General features: G+C 46.7%; 1 protein-coding gene across 2 annotated transcripts in view; it reads right to left on the bottom strand.

The window, feature by feature from the left end:
* The window catches only part of adam22 (ADAM metallopeptidase domain 22), a 472931-nt gene that overhangs the window by 63936 nt on the left and 384665 nt on the right, over window positions 1–24330 (bottom strand). For both annotated transcript variants that reach the window (XM_070881347.1, XM_070881348.1), the window contains exons 16-21: window positions 22549–22620; window positions 17875–17967; window positions 8693–8773; window positions 7347–7397; window positions 7192–7255; window positions 2803–2908 (exon numbers count right to left, since the gene is read on the bottom strand). In XM_070881347.1, coding sequence (XP_070737448.1) covers window positions 2803–2908; window positions 7192–7255; window positions 7347–7397; window positions 8693–8773; window positions 17875–17967; window positions 22549–22620 — 467 coding nt within the window. The remainder of the gene's footprint in view (window positions 1–2802; window positions 2909–7191; window positions 7256–7346; window positions 7398–8692; window positions 8774–17874; window positions 17968–22548; window positions 22621–24330) is intronic.

Below are 24330 nucleotides of genomic sequence, written 5' to 3'. Positions count from 1 at the left end.
ACTGTCCCCCAGTCATCAAGGTCTACAGCACGGCCCTCGACAACGTGGACCATTTCCCATACCTCGGGAGCCTTTTATCAACAGAGGCAGACATTGATGCAGAGATTCAACATCGCCTCCCGTGCGCCAGTGCAGACTTTGGCCGCTTGAGGAGAAGAGCGTTCGAAGACCAGGTCTTCAAATCTACCACCAAGCTCATGGTCTATAGGGCTGTAGCAACCTGCCCTTCTGTACGGATCAGAGGCATGGACGATGTACAGTAAACACCTCAAGTCGCTGGAGATATATCACCAACGATGTGTCTGCAAGATCCTGCATAACTCCTGGGAGGACAGGCTAACATCCCCAGTATTGAAGCACTGATCACACTCGATCAGCTCCGCTGGGCAGGCCACATAGTTCGCATGCCAGACAGGAGACTCCCTAAGCAATTGCTCTATGTGGAACTCCTTCACGGCAAACGAGCCAAAGGTGGGCACCGGAAACGTTACAAGGACACCCTCAAAGCCTCCCTGCTAAGGTACGACATCACCACTGATGCCTGGGAGTCCCTGGCCGAAGAGCACCCGAGGTGGAGAAAGTGCATCCGGGAAGGCGTTGAGCTCTTCGAATCTCAACGGCGCGAGCGTGAAGAGGTCAGGCGCAGGAAGGAGCGTGCGACAAATCAGTCCCACCCCCCCCTTCCCCCGACGAATGTCTGTCCCCACCTGTGACAGTGTCTGTGGCTCTCGTATTGGACTGTTCAGCCACCAAAGGACTCACTTTAAGAGTGAAAGCAAGTCTTCCTCGATTCCGAGGGACTGCCTATGATAATGATGGTTGCTATGAATTCTTAAGCAAAGAACCCATGAAGCAAATACATTACACTATACAGTTGGACCTCTCTGTTCCGGCACCGGTCAAGTCCATGGGTGGTCACTACAACCACCATATCTGACATCTGATAGTATCAGCATGAGTTATAAAGACAAAACTGCTCAGTGGTTTATTTCTGTGTAAAACATTGCTCCCAATATGAAACTTTTGTATCAGATAAAGTTGAGATCAGTTACATCCCATATTGAAAGTTACATTCCAATAATATTGGATTGACCAGGAATCCCTTTTCTGTCGACGACACCTGGGCTCCTGTGTGTCTGTGTGCATGCTGGCAGCCTGTGGGCGACTCCATCAGCCGATCGCCGAACATAATCGTTGACTGACAGCCATTACAGCCGATCGCCAATCAAACCTTTTTTTTAAATAAACCCTCCTCTCCCTTAGGCCCAACTAATGCCGAACCACGGATGTTTCCGGATTAGAGTGTCCTAGGCTGGAGAGGTACAACCTGTACTTGTTCCGAGGATGTGAAACCCATTATATAGATACAAGTTCTTTCTTTCGCATTTCTGTAACAGGTGATTTTCACTATGTAAGTAAATGCCTAAAGGCCCGAGTCCATCTTAATCATCTGCGTTTATGATGGCTCCATGTAGTAGAGCCACTATCCACCTACAATATATTGAACTCTTTAAAAAGTTGGGCAAGTAAAATGGACAATTTGTTTAACTGTTGCTGAGGTATTCAATGCTGACAAATAGTTTCAAACAGAAGTACGATGCCACAGACAGTGACTGCAGCCAGTTGGGGAAAAAACACAGCCAGCTTACTGACATTTCTGAAAAAAGCAGTAAAATCGCAGAATCCATGGCAAAGGTACATCTTAATGATATTTTTGATCAACTTTCCTACAGCCAGTTCAGCGCTGGCTCAGTGGGTAGCAGCCTTCTCAATCAGAAGGTTGTGAGTTCAAGTCCCACTTCAGTGACTGGAGCACAAAAAGTCAAACCTGATACTTCAGTACAGTACTGTTGGAGGTGTTGTCTTTTCGATGAGGAATTAAACCGAGCCCCCGTCTGCCTTCTTACATTGACGTAAAAGTTCCTATGGCACCATTTCGAAGAAGAGTGGGGGAGTTTTCCCTGGTGTCCTGGACCATATTTATCCCTCAACCACAATCACTAAAACGGATTATATGCAGTTTGAGGAATCTTGCTGTGCGTAAATTTTCTGCTGTGTTTCCTACATTACAACAGTGACTACACTTCAAAAAGTACTTAATTGGCAGTAAAGCACTTTGAGGCATCCTGATGTTATGAAAGGTGTTACGTAAATGCAAGTTCTTTCTTTCTACAAACATCTATTCATAACACAACTGTTCAGTGCTGGCATCAACTTTGTTGCTCTTCTATGATCTAGCTCCAATTCACCAATGTTCTTTTCATAGAATCATAGAAATTTACAGCATGGAAGGAGGCCATTTCGGCCCATCGTGTCCACGCCGGCCGCATAAGAGCTATCCAGCCTAATCCCACATCCCAGCTGTTGGTCTGTAGCCTTGTAGTACTTTTTAAATGTGGTGAGGGCTTCTGCCTCTACCACCCTTTCAGGCAGTGAGTTTCAGACCCCCACCACCCTCTAGGTGAAAAAACGTCCCCTCAAATCCCCGCTAAATCTGATCTGACATTCCAGTGTGTTACTGAGGGAAACAGCTCAATGGTTTCCTTACTTGGAAAAAAAAACGTGAAATTCTCACACTGCCTTTGGATAGTTTTCCCTCAAATCAATATAAAAAAAAACCAACTGGTTTTTCATCCTGTGACTGTTTGTGGGATCTCACTATTTGTCTACATGACAACAATCTTTTCACTTCCAAAGTAATTTATCATCTTTAGTGTTTTGACACATTTTGGTCTAGTAAGACATAATATAAATAGCTGTATTATTATATGCGAAATGGTGTAGAATGAGGAATTTTCTTACTGTTTATTGCACTGGATCCAGGTGTCTTTATCTTTGCCACAGTTTCCTTTTTCAGTCCCTTCAATGTTAAGCTTTTCATAACATAAAGTGTCTGCGGCTGTTGCTTCTAAGAAACAAATGATTGTATTTCTTTTAGTTCCTGACAAGTAGCATAATTTTGCTTCAAATGATAAATGAAAACCATTAAAAGAAATCAAAGGAAGAAAGTTAGAAAACGATCACAGAGACTCCTAAGGCCAACAAACATTACAAAAATACAAAGAGGTTCACATCACAAAAAGGGAGTGAAAAATTATAAAACTACCTATTGTTACACCAACCTTGCTACAGATCCATGCAAAAGGAATGCAAATATATAAAGGAAGACATAAGAACTTCAGGAATTAGTGATTTAAGTATCAATAACATAGCCAGATGAAAAAATACATACAGGCCATGAAAATCTGCAGCCATTCAATGTAGGTCTGGTCTTACATCAAGGATTTCTCTATGGTTGGTTGAGGGCACAATGTCCATCCACCCCAGACGTGGCCATTGTCATAAGGTGGGGGTGGAGACTCCCTGCATCAGAAGTTCCCATGCTGTGGGCACTTGAGGGGACCTGGCATATGATTAGACCAATCTTACCTCCTCCAAACCGGTAGTGATAGAAACCACATTGAGTTTAGGCCATAATGGTGGCCTGAACCACCAAAGGAAAAAGGCTATATTTAATATTCAATTTTCACAGTCGCACCTCTCTGCTGCTTTCAGGGGGTGCGGGAGCGGCTAAGTACTACCATTCCCGACTAAGCTACGTGTGAGGGGGCCGGAACCTCAGCTGTGCTGCTAGTAGTGCAGGAGCTTACCATTGGGCTGTAAATCAAGAGAATCTTCCCTTTGCCACAGAGAGCACAATAGGACCAACAGCAGAGCTTCCCAGCCCTTGGAGCTTATGTCGAGATATGCCCGGTCACTAATTTTCAGGGCCATTGGATACAGTCTTTCAAATAATTCATTGGACAAAAGTAACATGCCTATGTGCTGGACCAATATGTCAAGGAACCAACGAGGGGGGAGGCCATCTTAGACTGGGTGTTGTGTAATGAGAGAGGACTAATTAACAATCTCATTGTGCGAGGCCCCTTGGGGAAGAGTGACCATAATATGGTGGAATTCTGCATTAGGATGGAGAGTGATACAGTTAATTCAGAGACCATGGTCCAGAACTTAAAGAGGGGTAACTTTGAAGGTATGAGGCGTGAATTGGCTAGGATAGATTGGCGAATGATATTTAAGGGGTTGACTGTGGATGGGCAATGGCAGACATTTAGAGACCGCATGGATGAATTACAACAATTGTTCATTCCTGTCTGGCGTAAAAATAAAAAAGGGAAGGTGGCTCAACCGTGGCTATCAAGGGAAATCAGGAATAGTATTAAAGCCAAGGAAGTGGCATACAAATTGGCCAGAAATAGCAGCGAACCTGGGGACTGGGAGAAATTTAGAACTCAGCAGAGGAGGACAAAGGGTTTGATTAGGGCAGGGAAAATGGAGTACAAGAAGAAGCTTGCAGGGAACATTAAGGCAGATTGCAAAAGTTTCTATAGGTATGTAAAGAGAAAAAGGTTAGTAAAGACAAACGTAGGTCCCCTGCAGTCAGAATCAGGGGAAGTCATAATGGGGAACAAAGAAATGGCAGACCAATTGAACAAATACTTTGGTTCAGTATTCACTAAGGAGGACACAAACAACCTTCCGGATATAAAAGGGGTCAGAGGGTCTAGTAGGGAGGAGGAACTGAGGGAAATCTTTATTAGTCGGGAAATAGTGTTGGGGAAATTGATGGGATTGAAGGCCGATAAATCCCCAGGGCCTGATGGACTGCATCCCAGAGTACTTAACGAGGTGGCCGTGGAAATAGCGGATGCATTGACAGTCATTTTCCAACATTCCATTGACTCTGGATCAGTTCCTATGGAGTGGAGGGTAGCCAATGTAACCCCACTTTTTAAAAAAGGGAGAGAGAAAACAGGGAATTATAGACCGGTCAGCCTGACCTCAGTAGTGGGTAAAATGATGGAATCAATTATTAAGGATGTCATAGCAGCGCATTTGGAAAATGGTGATATGATAGGTCCAAGTCAGCATGGATTTGTGAAGGGGAAATCATGCTTGACAAATCTTCTGGAATTTTTTGAGGATGTTTCCAGTAGAGTGGACAAAGGAGAACCAGTTGATGTGGTATATTTGGACTTTCAGAAGGCTTTCGACAAGGTCCCACACAAGAGATTAATGTGCAAAGTTAAAGAACATGGGATTGGGGGTAGTGTGCTGACATGGATTGAGAACTGGTTGTCAGACAGGAAGCAAAGAGTAGGAGTAAATGGGTACTTTTCAGAATGGCAGGCAGTGACTAGTGGGGTACCGCAAGGTTCTGTGCTGGGGCCCCAGCTGTTTACATTGTACATTAATGATTTAGACGAGGGGATTAAATGTAGTATCTCCAAATTTGCGGATGACACTAAGTTGGGTGGCAGTGTGAGCTGCGAGGAGGATGCTATGAGGCTGCAGAGTGACTTGGATAGGTTAGGTGAGTGGGCAAATGCATGGCAGATGAAGTATAATGTGGATAAATGTGAGGTTATCCACTTTGGTGGTAAAAACAGAGAGACAGACTATTATCTGAATGGTGACAGATTAGGAAAAGGGAAGGTGCAACGAGACCTGGGTGTCATGGTACATCAGTCATTGAAGGTTGGCATGCAGGTACAGCAGGTGGTTAAGAAAGCAAATGGCATGTTGTCCTTCATAGCGAGGGGATTTGAGTATAGGGGCAGGGAGGTGTTGCTACAGTTGTACAGGGCCTTGGTGAGGCCACACCTGGAGTATTGTGTACAATTTTGGTCTCCTAACTTGAGGAAGGACATTCTTGCTATTGAGGGAGTGCAGCGAAGATTCACCAGACTGATTCCCGGGATGGTGGGACAGACCTATCAAGAAAGACTGGATCAACTGGGCTTGTATTCACTGGAGTTCAGAAGAATGAGAGGGGACCTCATAGAAACGTTCAAAATTCTGATGGGTTTGGACAGGTTAGATGCAGGAAGAATGTTCCCAATGTTGGGGAAGTCCAGAACCAGGGGTCACAGTTTAAGGATAAGGGGTAAGCCATTTAGGACCGAGATGAGGAGAGACTTCTTCACCCAGAGAGTGGTGAACCTGTGGATTCTCTGCCACAGAAAGTGGTTGGGGCCAATTCACTAAATATATTCAAAAGGGAGTTAGATGTAGTCCTTACTACTAGGGGGATCAAGGGGTATGGCGAGAAAGCAGGAATGGGGTACTGAAGTTTCATGTTCAGCCATGAACTCATTGAATGGCGGTGCAGGCTAGAAGGGCTGAATGGCCTGCTCCTGCACCTATTTTCTATGTTTCTATATCTGTCAATACACAACCTACTATTTCCAGCAGTTTTGGGCTGTGTTTAAAATTGATGTGATCCAATGTCCATGTGTCATTTTTTATGGCATATTTCAACATGTGAATGGTATGATTGCTATGCCTCAGCGCTACTCACACCATTCCACCTCAAGGTCTTGAATCATTTTTGACAAAAATTTCTTGATGGCAAGCAAGATATTCCTGACATAACAGGGAACTCCCTATTTAACCTTGGTTCCCTTGCTTTTGAATCTGTGCTGCTTATACTGTGGAGCAGCTTCAGCAACAAAGGAAGAAAGGTTGTTTACTGTTGCTCCGAAGTCACAAACATGACATTAAAGCAATTACATATGTACAGTTCTTATGCATTTGCGGTTAGTTCAGTCACGATTGTGACTTTGACAATCTGATGAGGCTCTTTCCCGATGTGGGAGAAGGTCCACACAGAGAAGCATATGAAAACTGGGTTGCTGGTGTATCCGGCAGATAGAGGTGTTTCTGTTCGTGGCCAGATCCAAAAATTGAAAATAAGTGCTACCAGTGGCAGCTGTTTAACTATCTGGCCACTGGCACCCAGCGGTCAGGTACATCCTGGAAAGCCCCATTTTAAGGAGGTATCTCCTGCTTTGAATGTGGCTTTGGAGTTGTTTACACAGTTGCCTCGGTGGGCACACTTGCTATTAGAGGCAGCCCTGTAAAGTAAATGGGATAATAAATATATGTACAAAAAATAGTAAATATTGAAAGTTCTGAAAATCCAACAAACTAAACTATAAATTACAAAGTAAAAGAGGTGAAAACTGACTGCCTATAGATTAAGATTTGTTCACCAATCTGACAATAATTTATTCAGTGCAATTCAAGACACTGAGGTAAAAGATGCAAGTGTAAAATAAAACGTAGACTGATTATTAATCCAAAATATAAAAGGTTTTATTTTCCTCATAATATGCACATTCTACTTACTTTCTCCCCACACGTATTTGCATTGTCTTTCTCTGGTTTTACATCTCCCACCATAACAACGTCCCTGAAAAAAACGCAATGAGGTAAGTATAGAGAAAATAACCTTCGGAGAGCAATCCGATTCACCACGGTAAATCTCAAACTCCATTATATACCTGATCTTTGTCACAAACGTAGCCATCTATTTTATGCACATTTGGTGGGCACTTCAAAAAAATACAAAGAGAATGGTTAGTGCAATGTACAAAACATTTCCAGGTGTGACCAAGATGATTTGGTATTTATACTTCATTAATGTTGTGCCTGAATTACATGAGGAATGCAGCCACAATGCATAGAATTCCCTTATTGCTATTCTATAGAGAATGCTAAATACTACTATACTGAGCATGACTCGACATATGACCTACATGCCTGAAAAATATATTATATATATGGGCAAGAAAGAAATTGAGAGGAAGTATTCAACATTTTATTTTATATATTATATACAAGTCTGATCCACTGAACGAATTTTTATTAAGCATTATTAGTTGATCTCCTGTGGCACTGCTCAATAACAAAAATAAATTGTTAGGCAGGAGGCTTGCACACTGGGAGTGACAGCAGGGAGACTGGGTGCTAAGGTGTTTACCATTCAGGGTCAGGTATCCAGGAAGGTGCCAGGTTTTGTCCAGAAGAGGGTCATGGTCAGCATATCGTAGAGATCAGGTTGGGGTTGGGTGTAGTAGGGAACAGTCTGTCAGGGCAGAGGCTGGTTGAGACAGCCTGAGCAGCAGGGACCTTAGCATGTGGCCACACTAAGCGGGGAGGGGAGTGGAGATTTGAGTCCGTCCTAAAAGAGCTGCTCAGCAGATTTGGATCTGATTACGTGGGAGAAATTATGGCTCTTAAATTACGGCCTCTCCGGGTGCATATGATATGCACACGTGCACAAAGAGGTCTCGCAAGTTCTGAGTATATGCGCGCAAAGCACTTGCGATCTATCAAAATGTCTTTTGACAGATCGGCGCATCCCTGAGAGAAGGGCCTTCGTGGGTGGAGATTTGGGCTACTTGCCCAACTCTTGCACAGCGAATGTCCTTCAAACTCTTACGCCTGGTAAAAGCATATATATATATATTTTTTTTTTAAAAGGTTATAACTGAAAGAAAATATTAAAAAACAACTAGCTTGCATTCTTATAGTGATTTGCCTGGACCCCTGCCAATCAGCAACATAATAAGCTCCCTATAGTATTCCATAATCAATGATTTACACACACAGTATCATAGACACACAGACAAAAGAACCTCTAAATTAAGTTATTTGAATATTAGTGTACAATTAATTAATGTGTTTGTATAGAATTCCTCGGTCCAATACTTTAACACAGACACTAGCAGGCAAACAAATCTCATCCAAATACATTAACCATTCATTCACTAATATTTGAAGAGTCTAATTTTAAGGAATGTTTTTATAACATAGATTTAATATTAAATAGATGATAATAAATCACCTCACTAGAATTTCCAGCGCAGGTTTCGGGAATGTCACAATCATTTACTCCTTCGCGACATACAAATCTATTTAGTTCAAACTGCAAAAGGAATAAACAATAGTCAATGTTTGAATTTCTACTAATGCGAGGGTTTTTTTTTTCAATGAGTGTACTAGAAAACACCAAATGGCCTTCCTCATTCATATCTATCTCACTGTCTTGCCAGAGGAATAACTGCAAACACTTTTGGGCAAATATACAAGTATATTTGGATATGGCACAATGTTAATCAACCTCTGGTTGAAAACAGGAACCAGAGAACCAACAGACTGAAATCATGCTACATGTGAAGAAATCTCAGAAGTTAACTGAGGGAAAGCCCAACATGCTATGACTTTCCAATTGTATACAGCATTGGAATGAATGACTGGTACAAGGGAAAAAAAAGTCATGGGGGAGAAATTCACTACCACCAGGCACAAACGATTTCAAACGATAACAATTCGCTGTTTGCGCTCCATGAAGAAAGTGGGGTGCTAAATCAAGCACTCCACTTCCTTCTTGGAGCACAATTGGCAACGGGCGGGGCGGGGCAGAGACTTCAGCAATGCTGCACACTGGGCCATGCAGCGCTGCCGCATTCAAAGGCTCCTTCTCTTCCTTAAAGGGAAGGGCCATCGCTGCAGGCTCTGCAATATAAAAGGCACCTACCTGGACCTCCAAACGGATCCCATGCGATCAGCCCAGCACTCGAGCAGAGTGCCGGGCTGAACGATTGTGGGCAGGAACCCATGAAAAAAACGGCAGCAAGTTGGCAAGTTTTTTTTTCTTACTTACCTTGGCCACCTCACCTTTAAGCATTGCCCCTATAGTGGCCGGCCGACCGATCCATGTCTCCTGCAGCTGTTGGTGTTGCCGCTGCTGCAGGGGGCAGGGGTCAATTTCGGGTCCGGGGCGCTACCGGAGTGATGAGCATGATGATGATGTCACGATCTCTGAGCACAGGAGATTGGGACGCAAAACTCCCAGGGAATATTGTGAGAGTCAATGTCAGCGCCGTGCCCGGTCGCAAAGCCAATTTCTCCCTCACAGAATTGTAGAATGATTAACACAGGAGGTGGTCATTTGGTTTTTTGAAAGAGCTATTCAATTAGTCCCACTCCCCTGATTTTTCCCCATAGCCTTGCAGTTTTTTCCCCTTCAAGTACTTATCCTATTCCCTTTGGAAAGTTTTTATTGAATCTGTTTCCACCACCCTTTCAGGCAGTGCGTTCCCGATCATAACAACTCGCAGTGTAAAGAAATTTTTCCTCATCTCGCCTCCGGTTCTTTTGCCAATTACCGTAACATTCACTAGACATTGAAGTGATTAAAATAAAAGACTAAATTTTACAAACCTATGCTCCCAATACAGAGCTTTGCCTATGCCAGGACAATTTGCAAAATTTGCCCAAAGGTGTTTAGTAAAAAATATTAATATCGGCAAATAAATATATTCTTGGAGACTGGATCCAATCCCTAGTAATTGGTTTAAATGGAATGTTTTACAACTGTGTGGAAACCCTCTTCAGTGAATAATTGCTCTCCTTCCCTTCTCTGAAGTAAGAAAGGGATTGCGAGGAAGTGATCTCAGAGATACAGTAGTGGGATCTCAGAGCATGGAAACATATTCTACACGAGAGGTCACAGATTTACTGGCTACATATGTTGGATCAATTTACTTTAAATTTATTTATTTTTCACCTCACCAATTTTCTCTTCTTCCCTCTTCCTTGTTAGTATCAGTTCCACAGCTCTTTACTAACTTGTCCAAATGGCCAAGAGTCATATGTAACCATGACATCGACTGTTAGCAGGTTATGCACTCATGAGGGGCATGACAGCCAGGCCTGATCCTGTCCCGATCCGACATCTATATAGGAGCACTTCCAGCAGGTGGTTTCCTGGTTAGTGATCTGGAGCAGGAACCCCTCACTGATTTTTCTATTGACTGAGGGGCACTGAGGCCAGTTGTACTAACCCTAACATTACCTCAGCTGAGATCAGAACAGACCAGGGATTCAACCCTGGCTCAACTATTTACTGTGTGTTAAGCCGCTTGGGGCGCATCCAGAATTTAGATGAAAACAGCTAGTTCAGAGTGAGATTGTTTTTAAAAAGATCACAATGGATATGAAAGGATCAGAATCATGTTTTGACTAAATGTCATTTTTTGAGGCTTAGGTGTACTTTGAATGAAGAATATCCAATGAATACATTGAAATGGCTTCAATACAAACCTAACTCTATTAACTAGACAAATAATGAGGCTTTCACTGAACAGTATACCAGAGATTGTGGAAACAATGAATTAACTTTAGCTGTAAACAAGCACCGTTGCTATTTGCTAACCCTTCCATCTCGTTGTGGCCAGCTCTCTATTCAAATATCCTGTGTGTGTGTGCACATGTACGTTTGAACAGTAACAGTGCTTACATAAAGGGACCCAATTAGCTTGAAGTAGCTGCACCTGAACACTTAAATAAGCGAGGAGACAAATCAACATTTGTACAAGCTGTCTTACACAAAAATATTATTTTGATAAGCAAATTAGAAAAATAATTAAGTCTATGTGACAGATTTGCTTATTTTGTGCCCTCGTGCTTCACATGTAGGAACGTAGGGGAAGAAATTGGCCTCCCTTCACCTTCCATTTGTGCCTCCGGGCTACGGGCTTACCAACCAAACACGGCAAAATCACTGATGCCCGCAAACTTTTATGGCGGGTTGGCGCTAAAACTTACCGCCTCGGTCTCTTTCGTGCCGGAGATCGTGATGTCATCCAGTGCACACTGCCCCATTATCACCCCGGATCTAAAATTCGCTTCTGCCCCCTGCAGCATCGCCGGGCATCAAAGACGTTGTCACCTCGGCTGGCCTTGGGGAGCGCTAATTAAAGGCAGTGGTGGTCAGGTAGGCCAAAAATTAATTCTGTCCCTAGTTGGAATTTGGTTTTGTTGTAACCCGCGATTGCTCAGCCCTGCATGCACTCTCAGAGTTTGGGGTTGCTATGCGTGGATTGCAGATGCCGTCGCCCAACATCCACAGCCTTAGGCTTCCATGAACGCAACATTGGCCCTTCCCTTTAAGGGAGGGAAGGAGCCTGTATAACCGGCAGCGCTGCACGGAACATTGTGCAACGCTCTGCTGATACCGCCCCTCTCGCTCCCTTTAGCACTCTAAGGGAAGTGGCAGCGCTTGATTTAGCGCTCCATTTCCCTCTTGGAGCACTAAACCGGAAGCTCCCGTCGAAATCAAGTGTGCAGCACCCGGCAATCCTATTGTGCTCCCGCAAAAGTTATTGGCCCAAACGGGGAGCTACGCAATTTCTAGCCCCTAATGTTTGAAAACCCGAAAGGTGAAACTTGTATTCTGATACAACGTGGCTGATCTCGTCACTCCACTCGAGTGGAGTGGCCCTGATGTGCTCTGCCTGAAGGGATGTAATATGTCCTTACTACACAGTATAAATGCACACGAGGCCCATGCTTCAGAGAAGGTCAGTCTGTGACCTGTCCTTTATTCCTAAGCACTCAAGTGATGAAGGTGGGTGGAGCTTCCCCTTTTATACCTGAAGGTCCAGGTTAGGAGTGTCTCCCACCTAGTGGTCAGTGTTCTCACAGTGTACAACTTAGGTCAGTTTATACATGGGTTACAATGCTGGTTGAACACATGACATCACCTCCCCCCCAAAGTCTTATTGGGATCACAGGTTGAGTCTCTCTGGTGGTTTACACTCCCTTGTAGAGCGCCTGAGTTGGGGCTCCGGTTGTTGGGTGCTGGCCTGAGTGTCTGCTGTTTGCAGTGCCTCAGGCCTGTCCGGACTGCCCACAGTGACTGGGCTCTCCTCCCTTTGGTTCCGGTGTTCGGTCACCTGTGGTGGAGTGAACTCTATATCGTGTTCTTCCTCTGCTTCTTCTATGGGGTTGCTGAACCTCCTTTTTGTTTGATCCACATGTTTGCGGCAGATTTGTCCATTGGTAAGTTTAACTACCAGAATCCTATTTCCCTCTTTGGCAACCACAGTGCCTGCGAGCCATTTTGGCCCTGCAGCGTAGTTGAGGACAAAAACAGAATCATTTACATCAATACATCGCGCCCTCGCATTCCTGTCATGGTAGTGATATTGTGACTGGCGCCTGCTCGCGACAATTTCTTTCATGGTGGGGTGTATAAGGGATAATCGGGTTTTGAGCGTCCTTTTCATTAGTAGCTCTGCGGGTGGAACCCCTGTGAGCGAGTGTGGTCGGGATCTATAGGCCAACAGGAGGCGTGATAAGCGGGTTTGTAGGGAACCCCCTTGGAATCTGAGCATCCCCTGTTTGATTATCTGCACTGCTCGTTCTGCCTGGCCGTTTGAGGCCGGCTTAAACGGTGCCGTTTTAACATGGTTAATTCCATTGCCTGCCATGAAGTCCTGGAATTCAGTGCTTGTGAAGCACGGGCCATTGTCGCTGACCAAGATGTCTGGTAGACCGTGGGCGGCGAACATTGCCCGTAGACTTTCTACCGTGGCAGAGGATGTGCTTGAATTTAAAATGTCACACTCGATCCATTTGGAGTAGGCGTCTACTACAATCAAAAACATTTTCCCCATGAAAGGACCTGCGTAGTCCACATGGATGCGTGGCCAAGGCTTGGCGGGCCATGGCCAGGGGCTAAGGGGGGCTTCTCTGAGCGCATGGCCCAGCTGGGCACACGTGTTGCACCTGCGAACACAAAGTTCCAGATCTGCGTCTATCCCTGGCCACCAAACGTGTGACCTGGCAATTGCTTCATCGTGACAATGCCCGGGTGCCCATTGTGGAGTTCTCTGATGAACACCTCTCTGCCCATCTGGGGCATGACTACGCGGTTTCCCCACAGTAGGCAATCGGCCTGAATCGAGAGTTCATCCTTGCGCCTGTGAAATGGTTTAAATTTCTCAGGGCATGCCCTGTACGTGGCTGCCCAGTCCCCATTCAGGACACATTTCTTGACTAGAGACAATAGCGGGTCTCTATTTGTCCAGACTTTAATCTGACGGGCTGCCACGGGTGAGCCTTCGCTTCCGAAAGCTTCAACAGCCATGACCATCTCAGCAGCATGCTCGGTAGCTCCCTCAGTGGTGGCTAGTGGGAGCCTGCTGAGTGCATCGGCGCAGTTTTCGGTGCCCAGTCTGTGCCGAATTGTGTAGTCATAGGCAGCTAACCTGAGTGCCCACCTCTGTATGCGGGCCGATGCGTTTGCATTTATGGAATTGTTGTCGGCCAAAAGGGACGTTAGGGGTTTGTGATCTGTCTCCAGCTCAAATTTCCTGCCAAACAGGTACTGGTGCATTTTCTTTACTGCATATACACATGCGAGCACCTCCTTTTCTACCATCCCGTAGCCCCTTTCTGCCTGGGACAGACTCCTGGAGACATAAGCTACCGGCTGTAACTGACCCTTGGCATTGACATGCTGCAACACACACAGGACGACGCATCACACGTTAACACAAGTTTCTTACATGGGTCATATAGCGTTAACAAATTGTTGGAACATAACAAATTGCATGCTCTATTAAAAGCCCTTTCCTGGCTGTTCCCCCAGACCCATTCGCGACCTTTGCGTAGGAGCACGTGTAGCGGCTCTAGCAGCGTGCTCAATTTGGGAAGAAAGTTACCAAAATAGTTCAGGAGCCCCAGGAACGAACGCAGCTCCGTCGTGTTACGGGGTCTGGGTGCTCTCTGGATCGCTTCCGTCTTGGATGCAGTAGGGCTGATCCCGTCTGCTGCTACCCTCATCCCCAGGAATTCTACCTCTGGAGCTAGGAAGACGCACTTCGCCTTTTTCAGTCGCAGACCTACCCGGTCCAGTCTGCGTAGCACCTCCTCCAGGTTGTGGAGGTGTTCTTCAGTATCGTAACCCGTAATGAGGATGTCATCCTGAAAAACCACCATCCCTGTAATCGACTTGAGGAGGCTTTCCATATTTCGTTGGAAGATCGCGGCGGCCGAGCGAATCCCGAACGGACATCTGTTGTACTCAAACAACCTCTTGTGTGTCGTGATGGTGGTCAGCTTCTTCGACTCACTCGCCAGCTCCTGGGTTATGTAAGCTGAGGTCAGGTCCAATTTTGAAAATGGTTTGCCACCGGATAGCGTCGCAAAGAGGTCCTCCGCTCTCGGTAGCGGGTACTGGTCTTGGAGTGACACCCGATTGATGGTGGCCTTGTAATCGCCACATATCCTGACCGACCCATCCGCCTTGAGCACCGGCATAATCGGGCTCGCCCAGTCACTGAATTCGACTGGCGAGATGATGCCTTCCCTCAACAGGCGCTCCAATTCGCTTTCTATCTTTTCCCGCATCACGTACGGCACTGCTCTGACCTTGTGGTGTACTGGTCTGGCGTCCGGGTTTATGTGAATCACTACCTTGGCCCCCATGAAAGTGCCAATGCCGGGTTGAAATAATGAGTCAAATTTGTCCAGGACCTGTGAGCATGATACTCGCTCCACAGAGGAAATTGCATTGACATCGCCCCATTTCCAGTTCATGCCAGCAAGCCAACTCCTCCCTAGTGCGGGACCGTCCCCTGGGACAATCCAGAGTGGCAACCTGTTCTCCGAATCTTTGTGGGTCACGACTACCGTGGCGCTGCCTAGCACCGGAATGATCTGCTTTGTGTAGGTCCGTAGCTGTGCGTCAATCGGCGATAATTTTGGCCTCTTGGCCTTGGATGCCCACAACTTTTCGAACTGTTTGATACCCATCATAGACTGGCTGGCACCCGTGTCTAACTCCATTTATACTGGGATGCCATTGAGGAGCATCATTATCGGTGGCGTCCTGGCGTATGAACTGTATACGTGCTCCACATGAACTCGCTGAACTTCAGCTTCCAGCGATTTCCCCCAGTGTCCATTTCTGCAATTTCTGCAGGTATTTTGCTCATCTCTGCAAACTCCGGCTGAATGTATGCCTCCACGCCTCCACGCCTCCAGCATGAGTTGTGGTTTGAAAAAGGTCCCTTGCCAGTCGATCGTCCCTGACTGCCCCTGTTATTGTCCTTGAGTGCACCATTAACAGGTGTTGATGGCCCCATTGTCCCTTGCAATGGCGTGAATCGCTGTTCAGCTTGCCATTGTCTCTGTCGAACTCCCCCTCTAGGTTCGACTACATGTTGGGGCATGCCTGACTGCCCTTGTCTGCCTGGAGAACTGTGTGCTGCTTTAACAATGTTGAATCTCTGTCCCAACCATTCCTTAACACAGTACCTCTCGTCTGTTCTGCTAGTGGCCATGCTCGCGTGGTTTAAATCCCAGTTTCTTGTCGCCATTGATATGTCCTTACTACATAGTATAAATGCACACGAGGCCCATGCTTGAGAGAAGGTCAGTCTGTGACCTGTCCTTTATTCCTTCGCACTCAAGTGATGAAGGTGGGTGGAGCTTCCCCTTTTATACCTGAAGGTCCAGGTTAGGAGTGTCTCCCACCTAGTGGTCAGTGTTCTCACGGTGTACAACTTAGATCAGTTTATACATGGGTTACAATGCTGGTTGAATACATGACAGGATGTATGTGTGTGTTTGCATACTTATCACGGCCCTAATATTACCACCCCAGCACAGCAGCACATCTGGAAGAATCTTGCTCCTAAAAGCTGGAAGAAAGGCTATGGAGTAGAAATTCCTGTGTGTTTGGTTGAGATTTTGAGCGAGAATTCGACATTCCAGTTACCAATTTTGCCGTGGGCCTCCCGCGCTGCAAACACGGCAAAAAGCGCTTATGGCTATATTGGTTAAAGCGGTAATGAAATGAATGCTGGCCTCAATACAATAGTAAATAAAGGTCCTGAGCTTGTATTAGGACCCTTTTTGAAAAATTGGTGCCTGGAAGCATTTAATTCGCTCATTCTTATGACCAGCCAGAACAACATGGCATGAACACTCACAAATCAGGCTCAAGCATTGATATTAAGTGAGTCTCTGGATAGTTGTTTTGACTGCTGGGGATTTTTGGAGCCATGCACCTGAGGTGTTGGAGAGCTGACCTTTGGTTGCAGCTGAACTGTTTGACCTAATTGGCTGCAGCAGTTCTGGAAAAGATGGATATATTGCTGGGATTACTATTAAGGGTGCCACAGGAACAGCTGTGGCAGCAGCAGCACAGGCCTGTGGAGGGTCACAGAAGATGGCGAAGGAAGCAAGAGCCAAGGAGGCGTTACAGAATGTGCGTCTCCCGGAACAGGATGTCTTACCTCAACATGGCAGAGGCATGGTGGGTGCATCAGGTGGCTGTGCTTCAGTAGGCAGCAGTCACTGACCTATGTCACCTGTTGCAGCAGGAATTGGAGCCAAACACCAGGGCACCCACAGCACTGCCTGTGGCTTTAAAGATTACAGTGGCCCTCAACCATTATGGCAGAGGCTCATTCTGGGCTGCCACAGGCAACATAACCAACATCATTCAGTTTGCTGTCCATCAACCAGGTGACTGAAGATGTCTTTGCAAGGAGACAGTAATACATTGCCTTCCCAATGCAGGCTGCTGATCAGGAGGAGAGACACTCTCCTCCCACTCTCTCCTCCTGACTATGATGAAAGATTAAACATCCAAACAATAAAAGCACTCTCCTGAAATTGCTCATCTGTCCCTGCAGGCTCCTGCTGTAACTCCAGTGAGAGTGTGGTTGAATGGCCACAAATTCCATCGAGACCCAGATACAGCTGGTCACGGACTGACACTAAAGGTCCCCGTGGTCTTCTTTGGCGGCACAGCCCCGTGTGATGCAAACAAGACCATGGGCACAGTGGGGCAGAGACTCCTTACGCTGAGGTTTTCCACATCCCTGGCCTCTCAGTCTGGAGGCTGGAACGCTGAGTGAGTTGAAACATACCAGCCCCAACTATGAGCGTGTCCAGGCACAACTTCAAATTAGGTGGCTCCCTTATCACAGGAGCTGGAAACACAGTCTGGACCCCAAATTAGTGGGGTCTATGCATATAGTATGACCTCTCACTGACCCTACATACTCTGGCAGGTGAGGGAGGTCACCGGCAGGTGTAATCCTGTTGTAACTGCTGGGCCATGACCCTGAGCAATTTTGGACCATTATGTTTGTTTTAACCAACGTATTAATTACACAATGTAAAGTAATGTTTGTCACAATCACTGGCATGAATTTGTTTTACCTGACATTCTTTGCAACAGAGTCCATTGCTGCATTTGGCTTCTTTCGTAAGAGTGCACTTCATGCAACAGTTTCCTCCTTCTTTGCTACATTCCTGTGCACATGCAGAAATAACTTTGTATTATGCATAGGCATATTAAAATTACTATTTTATAAATGTATACTTATCAGTAGATATTGCTCAGGGTGAGTTAGAGGATGCACTATTTTATACTATCTAACACAGAACAGTGTTGTCCAATAGTAATCGCTGACTTGCCAAAGATGTGGCTGAAATGACAACATCTACCATCATACAGCATGAAACTTTGCAGTCTTTCATTAATGTTTGGAATTCTGGCATGAATTTATCAGACACACCACATCTTTGTGCAGCTTCTAGGTTTTTGTCTACCAGTTGCGAGCAGTACTTTGACTTCATAGAGTGATTGCTGAGAAGGTTGACTCATGCGAGATCCATCTGACCTGTCCTTGCTCTCCATCCACAACGCGGTTCGATGCTACTTGTTCTTTTCCATGATATGCCCTGTTGAAGCTGCTAGTTGTTGGGTGGTCTTGCTTTCTTCTACTGGTCTGGAGCGGTTATTCCCACTGGTCGAGCTGACCACGATGACAGCTTCCCTCTCCATACAACGTTGTTGGTATTTCCACGGTGCTGATGTTTGACGTTTTCACCCATGTTACACATTATTTTAGCAGATAGCCAATAAGCAATAACCAAAAAAGTAAAGCACACACAATCATCCAAAAACACTCACGCTTTTTAATCTCACAATTTTATCAACAAACGCACAAAAAGATTAAATTAGACATGCATATGCTGTACGAATATGAGTATTGAGATCATAAGCCTAATGGCGGGTTTATTTACCAATCAAAAATTCAATTAGTTGTAACATATTGGACAACACTGATATAGAATATATTAATGATCACTGATTAAGTGAAACTGCATTTTCATACTGGAACAACAATTATCATTTATAAAGCACTTTGTACTTGAAAAAACAGGCCAAAGCGCTTCAAAGAGGCGTCAACAAAAGTAAATAGATGACGAGCTAAAGGAAGAAATATCAGGAGGGGCTTGGTCAAAAAGGTGGGTTCTAAGCAAGGTCTTAAAAGAGGAGAGGGAAGTGGACATGCGGAGGGGTTTAGCCAGGTAATTTCAGAGTGTGAGGTCTCGATAGTTAAAGGCACGGCTGCCAATGGTGGGTGGGGCAAAGGGAGGGTGCAATTTACAAAAGGCAAAGCCTTGGAGTGGAGAGTTTGGGGGTCAGGGCTGTTATAGGGCTGGAGGAGATAACAGAAGGTCTATGAAGGTGGAAAGAAAAGAGGTGTAGTGGAGGGGTTGAGGGAGAGAATTTCAGAGAGCAAGGCAGTTGAAGATTCTGCCACTGATCGTAGAATGAAGGGAGGAATGCAGAAAAGGATATAATTGGAGGACTGCAGTGTGCAGGAGGAAATATAAGGCCCCAGGAGATTGTAGGATATTTTGGACAGTTCTATGGGCCCAAGTTTCGGCCTCAGTTGCTCCTGATTTTTTGGAGCAACTGGTGTAGAACAGAGTATCTTAGAAATTCAAATTCTCGGCATTTAGTTTGCTCCAGTTCTAGTCAGTTAGAACAGTTTCACTTTGGAACAGAATTTTTTTTCAAAAGGGGGCGTGTCCGGCCACTTACGCCTGTTTTCAAAGTTTTGGCAGTGAAAACTTACTCCAAACTAACTTAGAATGGAGTAAGTGAAGATTTTTGTACGCTCAAAAAAACCTTGTCTATACTTTAGAAAATCAGGCGTAGGTTACAAATCAGGCGTAGGGAATGGGGGGGGAGGGGGGTTTAAAGGGAAGTTTAAACACTTCAGTTTTACAAATAAAGAGCCATCATCAATAATAAATGATAAAAACATCAATAAATTAACCAATAAAATCAAAAAAAATTAATAAGAAATAATTTTTTTTTTAAATCAACAAATAAAACATTTTCTACTTACCGACTGCAGCACCGGGAGCCCTCCAACAACGTGCTGGGATGTCCCCCCCCCCCACAGTGTGTCTATCTCTCTGTCTGTCTGTCTGTGTCTCTCTCTCTCTCTGTCTGTCAGTGTCTGTGTTTCTGACAGCGAGGGGTGGACAGGAGGGGGAGGAAGGGAAGGGGGGGTGGAAGGGTGGAGAGGAGGGGTGGAGAGGAGGGGTGGGGGAGGGGGGTGGTGGAGTGGGGGAGAGGGGGTGGGGGGGGTAGTGGGGATGGGGGGAGGGGGGGGGTAGTGGGGATGGGGGGAGGGGGGTGACAAGGGAGGGAGAGAAGGGGGGTGACAAGGGAGGGAGGGAAGGGGGGGGTGACAAGGGAGGGGGGGTGAGAAGGGAGGGAGGGGAGGGGGGGTGAGAAGGGAGGGGAGGGGGGAGGAGAGGTAGGAGGAGGGAGGGGAGGAGAGGTTGGAGGGAGGGAAGGGGGGGGAAGAGAAGGGAGGGAGGGGGGGTGAGAAGGGAGGGAGGGGAGGGGGGTGAGAGAAGGGAGGGAGGGAGGGGAGGGGGGAAGAGAAGGGAGGGAGGGGAAGGCGGGGAGAGAAGGGGGGAAGAGAGAGAGAGAGAGAGAGAGAGAGAGAGAGAGAGAGAGAGAAAGAAAGGAGAGGGAGGCTGAACGGGCCGGGCCCAAGACTTTGAGCTTAGACTTACTGGATTGACAGGTAGGTGGCGTCGGGTCCGGGGTCCGGGGGGGTCGAGAGTGCGGATCGGGGGCGGACATCGGTTGGGGGGGGGTGGGAGATCGGTCGGGGGAATGGGGGGGGGGGAAAGATCGGTCGGGGGGGAAGATCGGTCGGGAGCGGAGGTCGGTCGGGGAGCGGGGGGAAGGTCGGGAGCGGAGGTCGGGTTGGGGGTGGGGGGCGGTGGGAGCGGGAGTCAAGTCGGGTCCGGAGGAAGCAGGAGCCGGGCGTGGGAGGCAACCTTATGCACGCAGTCCCAGTGAGGTCATTAGGCCAGGGCTAGGGGCTGTGTGCTTCGGGCCCCTCCCACACAGTTTTGGGCGCCTGGAGCTACTGCACATGCGCGCCCACTGTAGCGCGCATGTGCAGTGGTCCCGGCACTGTTTTCAGCGCAGGGGCCTAGCTCCGCCCTCTGCAGCTTGTGCTGCACCGCGCCGAGGGCCAGAGGACCTGCAGGGAGCCGGAGAATCTGGAAGTTTTTTTTAGGTGCACTTTGTGGCGCGAAAAACGGGCGTCCAGGTCGGGACTGCGCCGTTCTATGCATGGCCCAAAACTTGGACCCATAAATTCTGGCAGGAGACTGGCAGAAACCCATGGATACCTATTTGTGCAGGAACCTCAGTCTGCCCCTTATTTGGGCACCCGTGTCAGATGGGATGTGGCCCTCCAACACAAAGGTATTTTGGCATAATAGCAGAGGCCGGCATGACAAGAGTGGAGGCATACCAACATCAATCCTGGTCCAAGTGAGGGTCACCCACTGAGGAGGGAAGAATGGAAGAGAGTGAAGGAGAAAGTGCTGGAAGAGTAGGTCAAGAGGCCAAAGTAGCAGTTGGTGATAAAAGTGTTACTCTGCGCTTGATCAAGCTCTTGGTTTCAGAATGAAGCACTGTGTTTTGATATATTGAGGGGAAAGTCCTGGGCAATATATTTTATTCAAAGTACTACCTCAGTTTCTCTGCCTGTCAGGTGGGAAAGCAGCCAGGGAGCAGATGCCAGGTAAATAGGAGATCGCAAGGGGAACGGGTGGGGAGGAGTAAGAGACTGCGGGGGGGGGGCTAATCGGAGTCTGGGAGTCGGAGAGTCACTGAGGGTGAGAGGAATCGATCGAGGGGTGGGGAGACCAAGAGATTGTGATGGTGTGGGCAGAATTGGAGATAGGGAGGTGGCAGAGATCAGGGGTGATGAAGAGTCGGAGGCCGGGCGATGGGGGAGTCGGAGGTCAGGCGATGGGGGAGTCCGAGGCTGGGGGTGGGGGAGTCGGAGGCCGTGGGTGGGGGTGAGTTAAAGATCAAGGGTGGGGGAGTGGGAGATTGGGGGAAGGAGGGAGGAATCGGCCGATTGTGGGGTGTGTAAAGAGATAAGCTTGTTGGGCCTGAAGGAAACACTCCAGCTCCTCCTGGCCATAAGCAGTGCTATAAATGCACTTGCCTCAAGGATCCAGGCCCTTCTCGCTTTATTTTACCTGACCTGTTCCCCGAGCCTGGGGAAAACTGGCCTTCATGGGTTAATAATTAAAATCCTGTTAAAATGGAAGCTCGCGTGCTGAGAGTGAGTTGGTCGCCCGCCTCCCAACCTGCCTCTGGTAAAACTGGTGTTAGGCGGGTTGGGGTCGGGTTTGAGATTTAAAAAAATATGACTTCCCAACGGCCCCCAACCCACCCATCTTTGGGGGTTAAAGTTCCCCCATGTCTCCCCTGTTGCTTGACCACTCTGGAGCAGCTCCGCAGTCAATCTGAATTCATAAACCCCACTGTTTCATACAGAACCACTTTGAAATGCATGGGAATATTCCTTGACAGCGATGTCACTTTTACGGCTTTCCAGCGAAGCAGACAGGCTCCGGATTCTCCTTCTCCGTTAACAAATCCTTATTTCAAGTTTCGGTTCAAAAACTGGTTACTCAGCAAAGTGACTGACACATTCCGTGAAGAACAAATATTTTTTAATGTTGGGATCCAGAATTGCTACTTACAGTTGGTGAGCCACAGTCACATTCTTCTCCTGCCTCCACAAATCCATTACCACAGTCCGGAGGATCAAGAAGCTGCAAGAGTGAAAGAGCAAAATAGTTACAAGCCACACTGTCATTCGTAGTCAATATTTAAAACAATAACTGGACCAAAAACTTGCTTTAATTGTTGGATAATTCATTATGACAACCTTAGGCATCCTGACCATAACATTAATGGTAGTCCATTCACTTTAATGGGCTACTGTCAGTGTTCTAATCAGAAAACCCAGGCCCAACACTCTCAGAATCTTTTTTACATCTAATTTTACATAAACTGTATATATTTTTTTAAATGATGGTAGACGTGTTTTCTGGTTTCCCAGGCCACAAATAAAATGTTGTTGACAAGGTGGTCAGGTGACTTCTCTCAAAGCCTTCTCTAATGCGAACAGGAGGATGGGCAGGTGATGATTCGTCTGGTTTTGCATCCTGCTCGTACTTTCTCACTGCAACGTGATTGGGATCAAGAACTCTGTACATTGGGGACAGCAAGTTTAACAACCCGCTCTGTGGTATCACATGTTGGTGCACCATTAACCAAAATGTTAATCCATTAAATTAACATTCTTTAGAAAAGTTCAGAACTACAAAGGATGTACATAAGAACATACATATTCAATCTTTTGCTGAATTGTTTATCAGCAATGTGGTAAACTGAGGTTGTAGGAGGGTAGACGGAACTGCCTCCTCTGTTTAACACCTCGTCCGAAAGACAGCACCTCCAACAGTGCTCTCTCAGTACTAGACTGGAGTGTCAGCCTGGATTATGTGCTCAAGTCTCTGGAACAGGACTTGAACCCACAACCTTCTGACTCAGAGGTGACAGTGCTACCCAATGAACCACAGCTGACATGGGCATTCATGTGCAGGATAAGATAATTGGCATCGCACATTAATAGCGCACTAATAGAAAAAAGCCTATTTTCTTCACGATACTGATGGAGCTTTGAATGATGCTGCATTCCATCATTTGCTCTTTGTCATCATCATTGCCAGTCCCTCGGAATCGAGGATGACTTGCTTCCACTCTAAAGATGAGTCCTTAGGTGGCTGAACAGTCCAATATGAGAACCACAGTCCCTGTCACAGGTGGGACAGATAGTCGTTGAGGGAAAGGGTGGGTGGGACTGGTTTGCCGCACGCTTTTTCCGCTGCCTGCGCTTGATTTCTGCATGCTCTCGGCGATGAGACTCGAGGTGCTCAGCGCCCTCCCGGATGCACTTCCTCCACTTAGGGCGGTCTTTGGCCAGGGATTCCTAGGTGTCAGTGGGGATGTTGCACTTTATCAGGGAGGCTTTGAGGGTGTCCTTGTAACATTTCCTCTGCCACCTTTGCCGTTAAGGAGTTCCGAGTAGAGTGCTTGCGTTGGGAGTCTCACGTCTGGCATGTGAATAATGTGGCTTGCCCAGTAGAGCTGATCAAGTGTGGTCAGTGCTTCAATGCTGGGTATGTTGGCCTGGTCGAGGACGCTAACGTTGGTGCGTCTGTCCTCCGAGGGAATTTATAGGATTTTGCGGAGAACATTGTTGGTGGTATTTCTCCAGCGACTTGAGGTGTCTACTATACATGGTCCATGTCTCTGAGCCATACAGGAGGGCGGGTATTACTACAGCCTTGTAGACCATGAGCTTGATGGCAGATTTGAGGGCCTCGTTTCCTTAGGTGACCGAAGGCTACACTGGCTCACTGGAGGCGGTGTTGAATCTCGTCATCAATGTCTGCTCTTGTTGATAAGAGGCTCCC

This window comes from Pristiophorus japonicus, chromosome 5 (assembly GCF_044704955.1).
Source record: "Pristiophorus japonicus isolate sPriJap1 chromosome 5, sPriJap1.hap1, whole genome shotgun sequence".
Classification (NCBI taxonomy): domain Eukaryota; kingdom Metazoa; phylum Chordata; class Chondrichthyes; family Pristiophoridae; genus Pristiophorus; species Pristiophorus japonicus.
The sequence above is the reverse complement of the archived record's forward strand: the minus strand, read 5'-3'. Positions and strand labels throughout refer to the sequence as shown.